The 16570-nt window shown below is 50.2% G+C and overlaps 8 protein-coding genes and 1 pseudogene across 9 annotated transcripts, besides 1 other annotated feature; 3 read left to right on the forward strand and 6 right to left on the reverse strand.

Moving 5' to 3' along the window:
• Positions 1-28: 28 nt before the first annotated feature.
• Positions 29-1618, forward strand: NCS54_00624700 (MFS domain-containing protein; the record flags this gene model as incomplete). Its single annotated transcript, XM_053151718.1, has 3 exons — positions 29-234; positions 299-755; positions 809-1618. 3 exons carry the CDS (start codon positions 29-31, stop codon positions 1616-1618), a joined length of 1473 nt encoding a protein of 490 aa, XP_053007693.1.
• A 178-nt stretch (positions 1619-1796) lies between these two features.
• Positions 1797-2600, reverse strand: NCS54_00624800 (Hypothetical protein; the record flags this gene model as incomplete). The annotated part of the gene is made up of 1 exon (XM_053151719.1): positions 1797-2600. The coding sequence occupies one exon, from the start codon at positions 2598-2600 to the stop codon at positions 1797-1799; it is 804 nt and encodes a 267-aa protein (XP_053007694.1).
• A 339-nt stretch (positions 2601-2939) lies between these two features.
• On the reverse strand, positions 2940-3732 carry NCS54_00624900 (annotated as a pseudogene). Its single transcript has 2 exons — positions 3378-3732; positions 2940-3328 (listed from the first exon to the last, which is right to left on the reverse strand).
• Positions 2940-3732: a sequence feature.
• A 367-nt stretch (positions 3733-4099) lies between these two features.
• On the forward strand, positions 4100-4507 carry NCS54_00625000 (Hypothetical protein; the record flags this gene model as incomplete). The annotated part of the gene is made up of 1 exon (XM_053151720.1): positions 4100-4507. The coding sequence occupies exon 1, from the start codon at positions 4190-4192 to the stop codon at positions 4505-4507; it is 318 nt and encodes a 105-aa protein (XP_053007695.1). The 5' UTR covers positions 4100-4189.
• Positions 4508-4881: 374 nt separating this feature from the next.
• NCS54_00625100 (HET-domain-containing protein) lies at positions 4882-7118 on the reverse strand (the record flags this gene model as incomplete). The annotated part of the gene is made up of 2 exons (XM_053151721.1): positions 4882-6686; positions 6767-7118. 2 exons carry the CDS (start codon positions 7116-7118, stop codon positions 4882-4884), a joined length of 2157 nt encoding a protein of 718 aa, XP_053007696.1.
• Positions 7119-7607: 489 nt separating this feature from the next.
• NCS54_00625200 (Hypothetical protein) lies at positions 7608-8579 on the reverse strand (the record flags this gene model as incomplete). Its single annotated transcript, XM_053151722.1, has 1 exon — positions 7608-8579. The coding sequence occupies one exon, from the start codon at positions 8577-8579 to the stop codon at positions 7608-7610; it is 972 nt and encodes a 323-aa protein (XP_053007697.1).
• Positions 8580-10482: 1903 nt separating this feature from the next.
• On the reverse strand, positions 10483-11519 carry NCS54_00625300 (Beta-xylanase; the record flags this gene model as incomplete). Its single annotated transcript, XM_053151723.1, has 2 exons — positions 10483-11016; positions 11073-11519. The coding sequence occupies 2 exons, from the start codon at positions 11517-11519 to the stop codon at positions 10483-10485; spliced, it is 981 nt and encodes a 326-aa protein (XP_053007698.1).
• A 1377-nt stretch (positions 11520-12896) lies between these two features.
• NCS54_00625400 (Hypothetical protein) lies at positions 12897-13896 on the forward strand (the record flags this gene model as incomplete). Its single annotated transcript, XM_053151724.1, has 2 exons — positions 12897-13397; positions 13483-13896. 2 exons carry the CDS (start codon positions 12897-12899, stop codon positions 13894-13896), a joined length of 915 nt encoding a protein of 304 aa, XP_053007699.1.
• A 183-nt stretch (positions 13897-14079) lies between these two features.
• Positions 14080-15994, reverse strand: NCS54_00625500 (MFS domain-containing protein; the record flags this gene model as incomplete). Its single annotated transcript, XM_053151725.1, has 7 exons — positions 14080-14356; positions 14423-14665; positions 14717-15090; positions 15153-15287; positions 15369-15475; positions 15535-15678; positions 15748-15994. The coding sequence occupies 7 exons, from the start codon at positions 15992-15994 to the stop codon at positions 14080-14082; spliced, it is 1527 nt and encodes a 508-aa protein (XP_053007700.1).
• Between the last annotated feature and the right edge of the window lie 576 nt (positions 15995-16570).

Genomic DNA, 16570 nt, shown 5'->3' on the forward strand with positions numbered 1-16570 from the left:
GACACTTGAGATTTGACCCCCGACAGTCATGGCAGCGCGCACTGAGCTGGAGCTGGAGAATGGCACTTCCCCAGTTCCAACATCAACAGAAAAGGAGGAGCAATCGGGATCAAGCCAGTCGGATGCTGGCCCAATCGATTGGGATGGACCACACGATCCTGAGATGCCGTTGAATTGGCCAAAGTCCAAACGATGGATCAACACCATGGCGGTGTCGACCTTGACGCTACTAACGTTTGTGGCCCCTGACATGCTGCGGCTTGTAACCCTGGAATCTTGCGCTGATCTCGACTCTTAGGCCCTTTGCATCTTCGATGATTGCACCCGCCGTCCAGCTCATTATGGACGATATGGGGGAAACAAACCGCAACATAGGCTCATTCTCAGTATCAATATACCTGCTTGGGTATGCTTTTGGCCCTTTGTTTCTCGCTCCACTCAGCGAGCTTTACGGCCGTCTTCCAGTATACCATACTTGCATGTTTCTCTTTCTCCTGACGAACATCGCATGCGCCTTGTCTGTTAACATGCCCATGTTCATCGTCTTCCGTCTGCTCACCGGGCTGGTGGGCGCATGTCCCTTGACTCTTGGGCCGGCTAGCGTCGCAGACTGCTTCAGACAGGAGGAGAGAGGCCGAGCGATGGCCATATGGAATATGCCTGTCCTGCTGGGCCCGAGTCTTGGGCCTGCAGTCGGAGCATATGTCTCTAGAAGTTTGGGCTGGAGGTGGAACTTTTGGCTCCTTGTCATTATGGTGAGATTAAGCACCCTTCAACTACAGTCTTTTGCTGACACTGGCCAATGTAGACTGGCGCTGTTCTAGCTGTTTGCCTCTTCATTCAGAAGGAGACTCACCATCCAACCCTGCTGAAGAAGAAGGAAAGGAAGCTGCAGAAGTTACACGACACTCAGCAAGCCTCTTCCGCCCACACTTCCGACATAGGGAATGAACTCCTGAAGAAAAGCCTGGCTCGTCCATTGAAGATGCTATTTCTATCGCCCATCATTTTCGGCCTTTCTCTTCTAACCGCCATCGCTTACGGAACTCTTTACCTGCTGTTCACCACTGTCTCTGAAGTCTTCAGGACCAGATATGGGATAGTCACCAACGTCGGACTTGTTTACCTGGGCTTTGGTAGTGGTCAGATTGTTGGACTCTTCGTCTTTGGCTTGCTCTCAGATGCCATTGTGAAGAGACTAGCTACTAAAGGTGGAGAGATGAAACCAGAATATCGTCTTCCCCTTATGATTCCTTGTAGCGCAATCATCCCTATTGGGCTTTTGGTGTATGGCTGGACGGCTCAATTCCGAGTCTTCTGGTTTGTGCCCATTATTGGCACATTCCTGATTGGCTTCGGGATGATCACGGTCTTTAGTTCTGTAAGCACCTACTTGGTTGACGCGTTCCCTGTTTACGCTGCTAGTGCTACTGCGGCCAACACTGTCCTGAGAAGTGTCGGCGGCGCACTTTTGCCACTTGCTGGCCCGAAAATGTATGAGGCGCTGGACCAGGGATGGGGTAATACACTGCTTGCAGGCATATCTTTGGGTATGATTGGCATGATAGTTATGTCATACAAGTATGGGGAAAGACTGAGAACAAAAGTTGAATACTAAGGTAGATAAACTAGTTGTGGTGAGTTAGGGGAAACAAAATTTGATACATCAGCCCCAGGCCTTGGATGAGCATGTCTCTTCTCCTTGGAATCAGAAGGATAGAAGTTAGCTATGGTCCCATGATTAATACAATCTCCCTGTTATTTCATGTCCATCGCGTAAGTGCCTCCTTTCCATCTTAACCTTGTTCATCTGACAACTTGTCTCGTCTGATCTCGTCTTCCACAAAATCCAGAAAGTCAGCCCCCAGGTCTGGCGGTAATTGCGTCTCTGAATGCCGGGCTTCCATGGCAAGGGTAACGATGTTGGGATGGTCGTAGTGTTCAAGGACCCAGTTGCCACCGTCCTTCTTGGAGCCCCATATAGACGTTTTGTCATACCTCAACTGCCGACACGCATTGAGGATACCATTGTGGTCCACAGGGCCGTTTTGGCGGTGCCAGGATAAAGATTCGATCATGCAATCGAACACCCATTCCGATGACGGAGCCGCAAAGAGAGTATCGGGCGGCGGTCCAAAGATTGACTTGCCCAGCTCGCGACCAACGGCGATATCAAGTAAAAACCAGAACCGTGGCTCAGTTTGAGAATCCAAGTTAAGGTAGTCTTCCATACCCTTGCCTGTGTTGAAGTTCATTTCGAACTTGGGATCGGGTGCCTGCCGGGCTGCATTGGCCTTGGTGAAGAGGACAAACTCAAGTTTACGTGCTGGACAGGGCAGAGAGTGATGGCTGAGGATCTGGGAGAGGTGACGATAATCGGATATCGGCTCGTGTATGATTGCATAGACATCAATGTCACTGATGCCAGGCTGATATGCGCTGTACCCAGCCGAACCGAAAAGATGGATGGCCAAGAGGTTGTCTTTTAGTTCGTCATGGAGCCGGTGGACCAGTTGCTGTGAATATTGATCCAACTGGCTTTGGCCTGATTCTGCCGACTTTGCCTCGTCTTGGACTGAATCCCGAAGGGGATCGGCCATTCTCCAAAGGCGGAAAGGGTGAACCCTTCCGAGATAGATGCAGGAGGAGAATCAGATGGATTGTGAGTGATTACAGGTCAAAGATAGACAAGAGGATGGGGAACTTGGGTTGTCGACGTTTGATGACGTATTCATAAGAGGTTGTGATTCATTGCTGACCATTATGTAAGGGGGTTAACGCCGACCTCTCATTGGGCCCTCGGCGTCATCATGTGCGCGCTTGAAAGACATCTGGCATTGGCTGCCGATGGTGAGAGCCTCGGGACTACGATGAACAAGAGAATTTGCTATCTAGGTAGTGCAAGAATTTGAAAATATTTCAGCACTTTCGCCCCTGACTCAGAAAGCATGCTTGCGAATGGCCTCTAACAAGACCTTGCCGATGACTCCAGCACTGGGAGGATTCTGCCCAGTGATCAGGTTCTCACTCTTGCCGCTGGTAACAACCTTGACGCCAAAAAGCTGATCGGCCTTTTCGTACTGACCACCATGTTCCTGCAGCTTGTCCTCAAGCAAGAAAGGCATTGCATCGGTGAATTTGTATGCCTCTTCCTCGGCATTGGAGAAACCTGTCACTGCCTGGCCATCGACCATGTATGTTCCATCCGATAGCTTGACATTGGCCAGGGCAGCCGGTCCGTGGCAAACGGCTGAGACCAGCTTGCCGGACTCGTAAAACTCGCGAACCAGAGCGTGGGACGTGCCATCTACGGCTAGATCGAACATGGCTTGATAACTTTGTCAGCGTCTCATTGTGATTCAGGGAAGTTTACGTACGTCCGTGGCCACCGACGAAGAAGATACCGATATACTCATCAGACTTGCCAAGAAAGCTCTCAAGCTTCTGCGTGTCCTTCCAAACATGCTCCTTTTCTTTAAGAAAGACTTGGCAAGCATCATCATCCTGGGCATCCTCGATCGAATATGGGTCAACAGGAGCTTCGCCTCCCTTAGGTGAAGCTACAACGAGGCCCACATGGGGAGCGAGGTCGTTGTATGGGTGAACCAACTCGGGGAGATACCATCCCGTCTTCATGTTGGCCCGGGTGGGAAGGACATCTTGAGATGTAAGGACGACAAGAAGTTTCTGCCTGGTAGACATAATGTAGATAGATAAGGAGTAATAAAGATACTGGGTGTATTGTTTTCGTCAATTTGGGGCTTAGATAAGGTATTCTAAAGTTACAGTGTGCCTTTTATGCAGAAGCCATTTTTCGGACTTATCACGACTGCCGAAAAGCGATTAAGTCGGTGGTGTCTTAACGCCGAAAACGCACTTGATGCTCCCTCCCATACCTACCTTGTAATACGAAGTGTCGGATGATGATGCCAAACCTTAATCCCAAAGGTTCAAAACAAGTTAGTTGTGATTACATTTACCTCCGCTAACTCCGGGGTCGAAGAAGTAACTCGAAACCGTTGACATAGGCAGCTCATGTATAAAGACTCGGCAGCCTCTCGTCAATGTTCTATATATTGGAAGTACAGACCACGCTTCATCATTGTCAGCTTTACTATTAGATCACGAAAGCAAACTTGGATTTCTTCATTTCTCCTCCTACTCAACCCTTCTTAAAATCACTACCAACATGGCTTTCACCATCACCGTTCTCTTTCCCAATGAACCCGATGCCAAATACGACTTTGAATATTACGTCTCTAAGCATATGCCTCTGATTCAAGAGTGCTGGGGCAAATACGGTGCCAAGAGCTGGTCGGCGACGCAATTTACCGGCGGACTGGACGGTTCGCCAAGTCCCTACGCATTCGGATCCGTCGTCGAATGGGAAGATGCGGACCAAGTCAAGACTGCTTTCGAGGGCCCTGAGGCCGCCGAGATCATGGGAGATGTCGCCAACTTTAGCAACAAGCAGGCCCTTTTCCTTCTGGGTCGAGTTGCCCACTGAGTCCTTGCGCCACTACTGCAAATTCGGTAGCCATTTGAGAGTTCTGTTACCACCCTAATCTCGAGGCCCAAGTCGAAAGTCTGATTAGATGGTTGCGGGGATTTAAAGTCAGTCGTTGGAAAAGGGTCGCTATGGGTCTTAGGGCACGCATATGGTCAATACTCATGTAGATGAATGAATGATACTTGATTAGGCTCTGAATTCTCTGATTTGACATGTGGAAGGAAGTGCTAGGGGATTATGCAGTAGATTTTCCTGGTAGCCTCGTTACTCTTATCGGAAGCATCAGTCTTGTGAGTTCGAAGTGTATGTATAGCCATCCCCTCCTTCTCTGAATCAATAGAAGACTGGCCTAGAAGGGACCACAAAGTTTACTATACAAGCTCTACGGTAACTGTGTTACCATCTCTAAAGTCATCGCCATCACATGAACCCATACCAACTCGTCGAAGTGCTCCTGTAGTGCAAGTCGATCGCCTCAATACTAGGAACCAGGTATTTGGCTCCTCCATTTCTAGCCCATCATCAATAGACAAATCATCTGGTGACTCCCAAGAGAACAGTCTGAAGCAGTAAAGGTCATCATCAACTGCAACACTCTTCGGGTGATCCCAAGTCACTTGAATCGGCTTGTCCCGATCCTGAATTTGCACACATGGTATTTGCTCGGTAACCAGCTTCGCGGAAACCATGCTCGCAGTGAGGACAGCTTTCCCACTAATAACTGCGCTCGTTTCATCACCTAGGAGTTCCGTCTGGCAAGATAATCTCTCAACTTTGACGCAATTTGAGAGAACGAGCGTATACCGTGAATACCTCAAGGGCTCGTCAAAGTTGTACGTGATGGGCCTGTCAACCGATGCCCACGACCAACTTGGTATCCCACCAAGCTCATCGTCTCTGTTGGGTTTTTGGTTGGTGTCAGGTTTGAGGAACTCTTGAGGCTCGATATAAGGATGGAACCAGTTCGCCCCCCAAGCAAGATCAAAATGAAATTCTCGCTTCCAGAGACCTGCAGCGTATTCATCTGCTTGGAGGGTTTCGCGGACAAGTTTAGCCAGCCCAGAGAGAGCGTTCAATTTGTCTTTCCGTCGTGATACAGACCGACTTGAGTACTCAGTGACAATATCTCTCCATCTCTCGTGGGATATACTGAGGTTGTCCCGTTCCGGATCACGCATGCTACTTTCCTGGTAGAAGGTGACAGCCGGCAGTGGGTTTGAGGGCTTGACTTTGGCCTTGAGGAGGCCTGCTTTGAGAAACGTTGCGAGCCGCCGAAACTGGAAAGGTTGAGGCCTCCATAGGATATGTCCGCATTCGCAGATCTTCCGGCAGAGACATTCCCAAATCATTTCGTCTCCAGTGAAGCACAAGCGACGGTTGGGGAGCAGGCTTTCCTGTAGGCACCAGCCCCTCTTGTCAAGCGACCACTTTTTGGACATGTCGTCGCCTGTGTCAATGGTAGGTCGAACGAATATCTCGAGAGGTGCTTCATCATAGCCAGAGGGTAAATCGGCGACAAACCGGAGCTGCCACTCAGGGTCACCGAAACGCTGCTTTCCCAAAAAGCGCGACTTGCAACTGGAGGGCTCGAGGGCCGAGATGGTGAGGAGAGAGTGGAGATAGATTTGATCCATCTGTGAGGCATCTTCAAGCCATGCCACCGGGTCGTCCTGGGCGATACATAAAGAATCAACCCACAAGTTCCGGATCTTCAGTCCGCGACATACAATAATGGCGTCTTGGACCGCAAGGGGCATCTTGGCATTAGGAATGGACTCATGGTGAGAATTGATGTTGTGCGTTGTTGTCTTCAAAATGCCGTCGATATCTGAGCCCCAGCAGTAACTAAGACACGCGTATGGTGCAGGTTGACAAGGCCTGAAGAGGAAAGGATCACGTGACCCATCCCATGAGCCAACATCTATAAGACGACGGGGCATAAAGCCTGGGTTCGGCATGGCACATGCCTCATCGTGCTCGAGACAGTATGAGAGCCACTTGGCTACTCTATCAAAGGCGGCTTGGGAGAAAGATTCCTCGACTACACTGAGAGACTGAGCCCAGGGGAGTCGTAGCCTGTTTTTAGGTTCCGGAATTTTTGAACAATGAGGGCGTCCGTCCGGCCCTCGGGCGAACCCGTCGTATATAGGCTCGCACTCATCATACATGTGCTCTCCTTGTCAAGAGTTAGCCAAAACTCAAAGAGACAACCGAGGCTCATGTGTTGGACTGTAGTTCTCGGGAGAGCTGACTTACCCTTTGACTTGTGGAAGAATTGGAACGAGCTAATCTTTTGCAGATCCTCGGGGAACCTGACCTTTTCGTTTACCGGCCCTAAAAAGAGCTCTACCTGGTATGGAACTGGCTTGAAGAACCGTATCAAACCATGGCCATCCTTATGAGCATTGATCCAACCAGGAACAAACGCCTCAATGACTTGCAGGAGTAGATGGCATTCTACGCATGATGTAGAATACTCGAGACAGGTCCGTATGGGTACGCAGATTCCATAAGGATTGGCCATGTGCGGGCACCTTTGTGATGTTATCCACTCGACCGAGCCCACAACCCGGCCAGAGTCGTCTGAGGCATCGCTTGCATCTTGCATGGTGGCGTATGTTTCCCAATGCGCGGGGTCTGTAGGTAGGTAGTTGGAACACACTCTCATAGTCGACATGAGCGCTTTCCCCTCATTCTCCGGGCTTAGGCTGATGCCCGACCTGTACCCCCACTTTCCACGAAACTGACGTGAGCAGTCAATCCTACATGAACAACCTACCGACCCTGGTAGGCACCGAGTAGCTCTTACAGTGTGTTATGGTACTAGGTTTCGATACCGTTATGTATTAATAACTATGTCTTGCTGTTGTGATTGTTGACCTCTCATGGAAACGTCATTTGATGAGAAGAAAAGTCTTACAAGGTATATACAAGTGTATGCCTTATATACAAGGCTAATAGCTATCTAAGAAAGAAAAAGATTCAATCTCCAACTACACAACCCATCGCATCTAGAAGCCAGTCTATGAAGCGACCATGTTCACCACCTTCCAAGTATGGGCTGAGATATGCCTCACCGTCTCCTCAGTTCAGCCCTTTAAGCCTTGAGAGACCTCATACGACGAGCGTGGAAGCCAGAAGAGCATCCGCTGCCAGAGCCAGTCGAGGGGCTGGCTGATCCAGAATTGGCGTCGAAACCAGTGGGAGTAGGAGCCGTAGTATCGCCCTGGGTGGAAGTAGGGGCAGGAGTATCGTCAGGAGCAGAGCCAGAGCCTGACTCGCCACCCGCGACGGTCTCGGTAACATCGCCAGTGGCGCCATCAGCGGTACCACGGATTGTGCCACCAGGAATAACATCAGGGCCAGGGGCAACGGGGTATGAGGTGGAAGATCCCCAAAGGCTGAAGTTCACAGCCTCGTCGGACTCCTTGTAGACACCGGGAATCTTGACGCTCTGGCCGGGCATGCTGGTGGCGCTGTTGCCAGTGACCTCAATTTGGGCGCAGGCATAGTAGAACTCGGCCTCGCCGGCGTGAGCGCCATGAAGACCAATGTGCTCGCCACGGACGAGGTACTGGCCGTCAGGGATGGACGAAGGCACGTTGAACCACACTTGGTCTTCCTTCCAGGTGCACCAAGCATCAGTGCGCAGCGACTCGGCGCTTCCAGCCTTGCAAATCAGGGTCTGGTGGATCTTATACCAGTCACCGCTGCCATCACTGGTGGCGGCGTTATCGACGGGGCTGACATAGACCTGGGATGGTCCGGGGTGTTCCATGCCAGTACCGCCGTACGCCATCTTCAGGCCAACCTTGTCGCCAGCCTTGACCTTGAAGACCTGCGCAGCAGGGACGGCTCCCTTGTTGCAGGAGAAGTCGGCGTCGAGAGGAGTGATGGAGCCGGAAGGGGGGTTCTTGAACTTGGTGGGCATGTAGCCGTTCTGGTGCTTGCGAATGTAGGTGTTGGCGGTGCCCTCCAAGGCATCGTTGACTACAAGCTGGTCAAAGGTGTAGTGACCGTAGACAGAGGCGACGGACGCCAGGACGGCAGAAGCGACGGAGAACTTCATGATTGCTGTAGTTGGTTGAAGAGAGTGGTTGTGACTTGAAGAGAATGCTGAAGCAAGGAAGTTGGCAGTAAAAGAGTGAATTGAATAGAGACTAGCTCTGAGAAACGAATGAATAAAACGAGAAAGCGATAGTGAGGAATGAAGATTTCCGATGTAGAGGGACACCAATGTCTTTTATATATTCTGATACCTTCTACCCGCTCTACGAAGTCATGCCATTCGCCATGGGTCAAAGGATAAGCGTGTTTCAAAGACGCAATAACAAGAACTGCCAGTGGACGAAGCCGCTGGTCTTCCCCGGGATTTGGGCTAATCAGACGAATTACCAGTTCGGAAGTTCAGCTTGGCACCATGCCCCCGCTCCTCTAAATGTTCCTTAATTTAGTGACAGGGTATCCTCGCGTAGCTCTTCAGCCTCTTGCATCGGATGCTGGGGCCGTTAGCTCGGCAGATCTTAATTCCACTACTGAGGACCCTTGCGCCCACAGACACTTCTTGGCCCGAAACGCTGGGAATGGAGTCAACTTTAGCGAGGTCTAGACCAAATGTCAGTGCGTTGACAGCAGGAGGAACATGTGATAATATCCACATTGCCGCTGAAAGTCTGACCGCCACCTGCCAGATACGTCGGCCGTTACTCATGACTGTTTGTTTCAGCAGTCCACGCACCTGAGACAGGGGCCAGGATGACTTGTTGAGAATCTCACCCCCGAGGTTCTTTGCGAACAGAACTTGAGATCGATCTTGGGTGTTCTTTTGAGGCAGGTTACTCAAGGTGATCTGACGAGCTCTCTGCTTGTTTGCACTCATGTAGAAGGAGGAAGGGCAGCATTTAATGCTACTGTGCCCCTTCTTGATGATTAATCAGTCGATTGTGTGTCGAGAGGTTGTTGAGAGTCGGGTCTTTTCCATTTGTAAAGAACCTACCCCATAGAAGAAAATGGTTTGACGTAAACTCCCACTTATTCTGCCCCTGGAGTAAAATAGCGCATCCTGATCATCGTACACCCCGTTTCATCCTCGGCCATTGCCATCAAGGTCGAAAATACACCGCAATCTCGGCATCAAGCCACTTGACAGGGACCCAGATTGGAGCCAATGAATCCCCTAAGTAGCACTCGAAGTTAAGCTTACTAGCTTTACGCAACAATCATTTGTGGCAGCATAAGTCTAGTGCTACTCTCAGTACATCTCAGGCTGTTAGAGCACCACAGAGATACTTGGCCTTGTGAAGCCCTACGATCTTCTGGCTCAGTTAACCCATCAAGGCCAGGCTTCAACTATGATAAAGAACACATTATCAACACATCATAGCATCATATCCCAATGCTAACACAGTGGCCTTTTTAACCTTCTACTGCCCGCAGTACAAGAGTCATACCTAGCCGCATCGTCATGAAAGGGTAAACCTCGCATGGGGTATTTAACTGCTCTAACCTCCGTACGAGAAAAACAGGAGTATGGGGAGGAACATGTCAGTTAGAGCTTGAATGCAACATCTCGGCGAATTGCCAAAATTTGGCTGTTACACATCAACTTTGAACACAATGGTGATGCCTTACTATACTTGCTATGAAGCTAGAGTCCCGCGGAGATCTCCAAGACGAAACTCAGGGGGAAAGTAAATACAGTACTAAAAACCCTTGCACAGCACGGGGCTGTCTTTTATAATGCTTCGTGGATTACTGGAGTTCAGCCAGGAGGGAGCCATGTTATTTGTCTCTCCAGGAGGCATGGCTTCCTCTTTCCATCAAAGAAAACATTTACTCCAAAAACTACTATATACGAAGAAAAAACGGCGTGGAAGGCGAACCACAGTTAGTCACTCCTGAAATGCTTTCAAGCCATCCTAAAATGTAGCCACAGGATACACGCCAGAAGCATTCTGCTAGGTGCTTCGCGTTTACTTGAGGGCCTGGACAACAGCGTCGTAGGCAGGCTTGGGCGAGTAGTTGTTGTCGAAGAGGAGAGGATTCTTGCCGGTGCGCCACGAGTCCTGGTCACGGACACCCCAGACGGTGATGCCGACGCACTTGGGGACGTTGAGACAGGCCTTGGTGACTGTGGCGTAGTCGTTGGCAGGGGCGCTGGCGATGTCAAGCTCGGTGATGGCGACCTCGGGGACACCAGAGCCGGCAAGAGCCTGGAGAGCGCCCTGGATGTTGGAAGCGGCACCTGGGTCAAGGTGAGTCTGGGAGCCGATGCCATCGATAGGGATACCGGCGGCGCGCCACTTCTTGACGTGAGCGACCATGCCAGTGGTGACCTTGGCAGCGTTGGCCGAGTCGAGGCTGAAGTCGTTGATGTACAGCTTGGCATTGGGATCAGCAGCCCTGGCGGCCCTGAAGGCAATGCCAACAAAGTCCTCGCCGAGAACGCGGGAGAAGACTGAGTCACGGAGACGACCGTCCCATTCGAAGATTTCGTTGACGACATCCTGCTCTAGTTAGTCGAACATCTCAGGCTAATTTGATTAGTTGAATGCGTGCTCACCCAGGCGTAGATCTTGCCCTTGTAGCGGCCAGCAACCGTCTTGATGTGGTTCTCAATGACCTGAGTCAGAGTGTTGCGGTCGTTGATGTTCTGAACCCACTGAGGCAGCTGAGAGTGCCAAAGAAGGGTATGACCTCGAACCTTGAGGCCGTTCTGCTGGGCAAAGTTGACAACCTGGTCGGCGCCAGCAAAGTTGAACTGGCCACGCTGGGGCTCAGTGGCATCCCACTTCATGCTGTTCTCGGCGGTGACCTGGCCAAAGTTGGCCTTGATGATAGCATTGTTCTTCTCGTTTTTGAGCAGGTTGGGATCGGTGATGGTGCCATAGTACTTTTTGCCCTTGTTAATGATCAGCTTGTTGATGCTGTTCGGGGACTGGCGGGGCTCGATGTTGGCGGGGGCGGCCGCGACCAGCGAGGCTGCGAAGAGGAAAGAGGAGAACTTCATTGTGAGTTGTTGATAGTTTGAGAGAATGAAAGAAAGACAAGAAAGAACGAAAGAAAGCGATATCCTGTAGTATGGAGAGAGAATGTGTGAAGAATGGAGAGGAAAGGAGAGAAAAGTTGATCGTGAGTGGGTGAAAATTGCCGAGAAGATGAGGACGGAGCAGGACATTATACATCAACTCCGGTGATGCAAAATCTGTACGCTATTCGGCATCACCAGTGTATCATCCGGAGGAGCACGGTCCGTTGTTTTTTTGGTGTTCGTTTGGAATTAACCCTGATCCCATTGGAGGAATAATACAACGGAGCCTCACGTTTCATTTCTACCACCTGGACCAGGGGTTATCTGCACCAACTGACTCCCGAGCTTCTGGAAACAGAACATGGGGCCATCGTCGCCGAATTTGACCCCTGGTTTTCGTTTACTAAACATGCCGCATTTCCTCTCTACAATTGGACCAGTCGGGGTCGATAACGTCGTATTTCGTTCTTCGCTATCTTGCCCTTAACGGGAAACCCTTCAAGGAAGTTTTTTTGAAGCATCACCAGGTTCGCAAGGAGGAGCTTTTCAGAAGTTTTCACTAGTGAAGTCAACGCCGCATGCTGCAGTCTTTATTAATTAATCCATATATTCTTCACCCGTCTCCTCTTGCGCACCTCTCGCTCAACCCTCTATTGCTTTAGGCGAGATAGTGGTAGGCTCCCTCTTGCTTAGGAACAGGAACGTGCTATTCCTTGCTCATTTTTTGAGATGGCAAGCAGGATTAATCTACTCAAAGCATCCTGCCGCGTTGTCGCGTTATTTCTTAGTGCTTCTCCTTCGTTACCCTCTCCTCACCTGGATTGTTTGGCAAAGAACTCGGTGGGGCCTCGTATCCTTCATCTGTTTCAGAACCTCGTTTACTGCGTTGTCGTTTCAGCCCACCTACGGCGTCAGTTTTTCAACTGATATCCGCTTTGAATCGGATGTTCGGCAATCACCTCGGCCTGGTTTGACAGGGTAGAATGCCACTAAACTGGCGAGGCAGCCAGTACATCTGTAAGTATTGTTGGTTTTTGGAGGCCGCTGAAGAACTCAAACCGTTCTACATTTGCAGATGATCTCAGCATGTTAATTAAACAACATGTGGCCGTTCAAGCCGTGAAACCCGCGTAATTAAAGTCAATTCTCATCGATTACGAGTCTGCTCACATGCTTCCAAATTATCCGTGTTAGACACTCACCGTGATCTAATGATGCCAGATGCTGTAGATGTATAAGAGAAGTCAGCCGCGTTTGTCTCCATCGCCTTATCCCAAGTTCTTTCGCGCATCGCAATTAATTCTTGCTTGATTCTCTTCATTAAATCGCTCTTTACTTTCCATCTTCATATTCGAAATGCAATTCAACAAGTTGTTGCCCTTCCTTGTCACGGCGCTGGCGTCCGTGTCCGACGTCGTTGATGCTTCTGCTTGCAGGCACCAGAAGCCACACACTGCTGTTTCCCATGTCGATCCTGTCACCAAACTTCCTCTTTCGACTCTTTCCACCGTCGCCAAATCCAAGGCCACTAGCACGTCTGTTGCCAAGGCTGTTGTGAAGCCTGCAGCCTCGACCGTTTCTTCAGCCGCTGCTTCTGCGAAGAGCTCTGCTAAGACCTCTGCGTCTGAGGAGACCTCTGCTTCTGAAGTCTTCACGGGCCTGGGAACTCGTTATGGCCTGTCCGATGGCTGTACCGAGGAAGACTGCTGGCAAAGCGGCGCATGCAGCTTTGTCGACTACGATTTGCCCTCGGGTCTGGATGGTTCTACCTGCGTCTCGGATGATATCTGGGACGACGGTGCCAACTGCGGCGGTTGCATTTCCGTCACTTACAAGGGCGTTACCTTGAAGATCATGGTGAGAATTACCCTATTTTTGGGGTTTAGGTCCTTGTGTGAAGATATACAAGGCCGTATGTCATGTTTTTCTAACTCTTTCCCAGGTAACCAACAGGACTGGCGGAAATGCTACTCATCTTGATATGACCCCGTCGACCTGGTCGAAGCTCACCAAGGGTTATTCCGGAGGTGGAGTTGACGGTATTGAATGGGAATGGATTAAATGCCCTCTCCCCGAGTCGACCTCTCTTCAAATTCACATGCACAAGGGAGCCTCCAAGTACTGGTTCGCTGCTACTATTGAGAACGCTCTTCTTCGGACGAAGAAGGTTGAAGTCAGCAGCGACAAGGGCAAGACCTGGCAACTCTGCACCCTTCATGATCCCAACATGTATATTCTTGACGACAAGACTCTTCCTGATGACACCGCCTACGTCCGTGTTACCGACATCAACGGTGGCCAGGTTGTTGTGAAGGATGTTGTGCTTAAGTCTGGTGTGGTGACCAAGGCTACCTAGGTGTTTTTAAGGTTAGGGTAGGGACCTAGGAGGTCGAGATGAGGGGCTTAGTGTTGAGTTGGTTCGAAATGCAGTGCAATTTCTTTCTTGTATTATTTACTTTTTATTTATATACATAACCAGTGCGTGATAGGTAGTTAATTTCAGCAAGACTACCTATTTAATAGACATTTGATACTTGAATCAAGCAATTGACTTATCGTCCTTGGCATCGGCTTCAATACCCTCAGAGTCCCTGGCGCCTGACAGCGTCTTCGTGTCCTTAAACTGTCTGAAGGGAATGTTCATGGCAAACAATTGCTCAACCTCTTCCAGTGTACGTCCTTGAAGCTCTGGAATGCAGAAGTAGGTGAAGATCACGGCAAGCACGGCGAACGAGCCATAGATGAAGCCAACCTTGGACTGTAGATTTGCGTAGGGTGGGAACAAGAGATACGGAAGAGTGAATGCGGTGACGAATCTGTTGTAACACGGCAATATCAGCAACCCGTTCAAAGACTTATGAAGTGCTTGGGGTAAGACTTACTGCATGATCACATTGACTACAGAACCGGCCCTGTAAGACATGTCTCGCAGCCTCTGGTTCGGAATCTCTGCGCTCAGAATGTGTGAGTTTGGCGACCATCCACACGTCCAGCCCACAACAAAGACGATCATCATGGCTACAATGGCCGAGTTCTTTGCGTTGGAGGCCGGGACAACTGTTCCAATGATGCCCATCGCAATCAAAGCTACGGCTTGAATCGAGCCTCCGATCATCAAAAGGCGTCTAATGTCAGCAGTTAGTGGATGTGCTGATCATGCCTCGAGGGTTACTGACCGTCGTCCAACAATATCGCAGCCCCACATGGTCGCGATGGCCACGACAAGAGCGACAAAGGACTTGATCAAGTTGATGTTGAAAGGGTTGATCGTGCCCAGTGACTTGATGTAGACAGAGCCATACACTAAGTGGAAAGTGTAGCCGGTGGTTTGCAGGAAGAAGTTGATGCCAATGACAATAAATGTTTGGCGAATGTTGGCCTTCCAGAACAGTTCCTTCAACTTCCCTTTCTCTTGGTAGCGAGAGGCGGCGGTTTCCAAGAGGTTGTATTCTGACACGATCTCGTCTTCGGTCATCTTGCCCTCCCTGAGCTTTTGAAGTGCTGCGAAGCCTTCCTCATGACGAGCTTTGCCGGCGAGCCAACGAGGAGACTGTGAGTTCAGATATCGTTAGCGTTACCTAGGATAAAATGTGCAGAGTACGAGGGGCCTACCTCTGGGACAAACCAGATAGCACTGGCGACGATGGTTGGGACGAAGAAAAAGAGGCCATATGGGATCTGCCATGACGCATTGCTTGGGATGTCGCTTGTTCCACGGGTAATAATGCTCACAATAAGACTGCCAAGCTATACTTCCGATCAGTATCCACCTCGAGTAGCCCCTGTCTATGAGGGGTCTTGGCTAGAGATCGCGGGGAAAGGGCTTACAATGACACTGGTCTGGTAAGTGGATACGACGAAGCCTCTGGATCGCGCAGGCACGATTTCAGATTGGTAGATGGGAACCACGGCAAGTTCCATGCCAATGTAAACGTCTGTTAGTTCCATTAGAATGTCTGCTCTCGAGTTTGGAACAATAGTTGGCGATACAGACAGTTGAGAACGCGGCCAGCCAAGAGATGGTCCCGATTTTTCGCAGTGACGACGATAGCAGCTGCGATGATAGCCCAAATGCTCATGGTGAAGACGCACATCCGCCTGCCCCAGCGGTTGCTGACGTAGCTACCCACGAGGAGACCTGCATCATCATTAGCGAAGTGAAGGCCCGGGCGGCTTGTGAAGGAACAAGCCCCAGACAAGGACATACCAATCATGAAGCTGATGTATGGGAGTGAATTGAACAGAGACAGCCACTGAGGGTCCAGGACGTGCTTCCTTGCGGCCGGGTTCCAGGTACCAAATTGCTTCTCAAAGTAGTTCATCGCTTGGGTTCCCGAGAAGACGGACATCTCGAACCCAAAGTTGAACTGAGAGAATGCAATCAGCAATACTGTCAACGTTAGCCGGACATTGAAGGTGTCGCGCAAGTCGAGGCCGTGTTTTCGAGCTGTCATGGTGCAGAAAGGGATCCTGAATAATGTGCCGTAATGTAAGAGGGCTTGAGAAGTTGCTCGTTGAGTTGAGATGATACATCAAAAAACTTGGGAATACGATATTGTTTTTATAGGATGTCTTCAACTCAGCTCTTCATTCACGGCCTGAATGGTGCAATCGGCCTTTTCATACCGACCGTAAGTGATGGAGCGAAGTTTGCAAAGTCTAGGCCCACATCGTCTCAAAGATACCCCGACACAACGTCGCTGGGAGTCGTCTTGATCTCTAGAAATCTTGCTAGCGTCTCTTGGCGTCTGGGGTTGAGGGCACATGACGAGCTCCTGGCGCATCACTGCCCGTCTACCCGCCCGCCATTCCGTTGCAGACCCCTCTTCATGTTCGCTTACCATATTGGACTCAGTGAGACACTCCCGCTTACCCGTCTTTCCGTGTCGGCGTCAGTTGATGGTTAGTTTGGCTCCTCCAAGCTGCTGATCTGTCTAATCTCGTTACGGAATTTGATGAATTATTAATATGACCGTCTGTCTTTCCTCCTGCAAGGAGAAGGGAATGTATCGTTTCAATTTCGTCATCAA

The sequence above is a fragment of the Fusarium falciforme genome, chromosome 4 (assembly GCF_026873545.1).
Source record: "Fusarium falciforme chromosome 4, complete sequence".
Taxonomy (NCBI): domain Eukaryota; kingdom Fungi; phylum Ascomycota; class Sordariomycetes; order Hypocreales; family Nectriaceae; genus Fusarium; species Fusarium falciforme.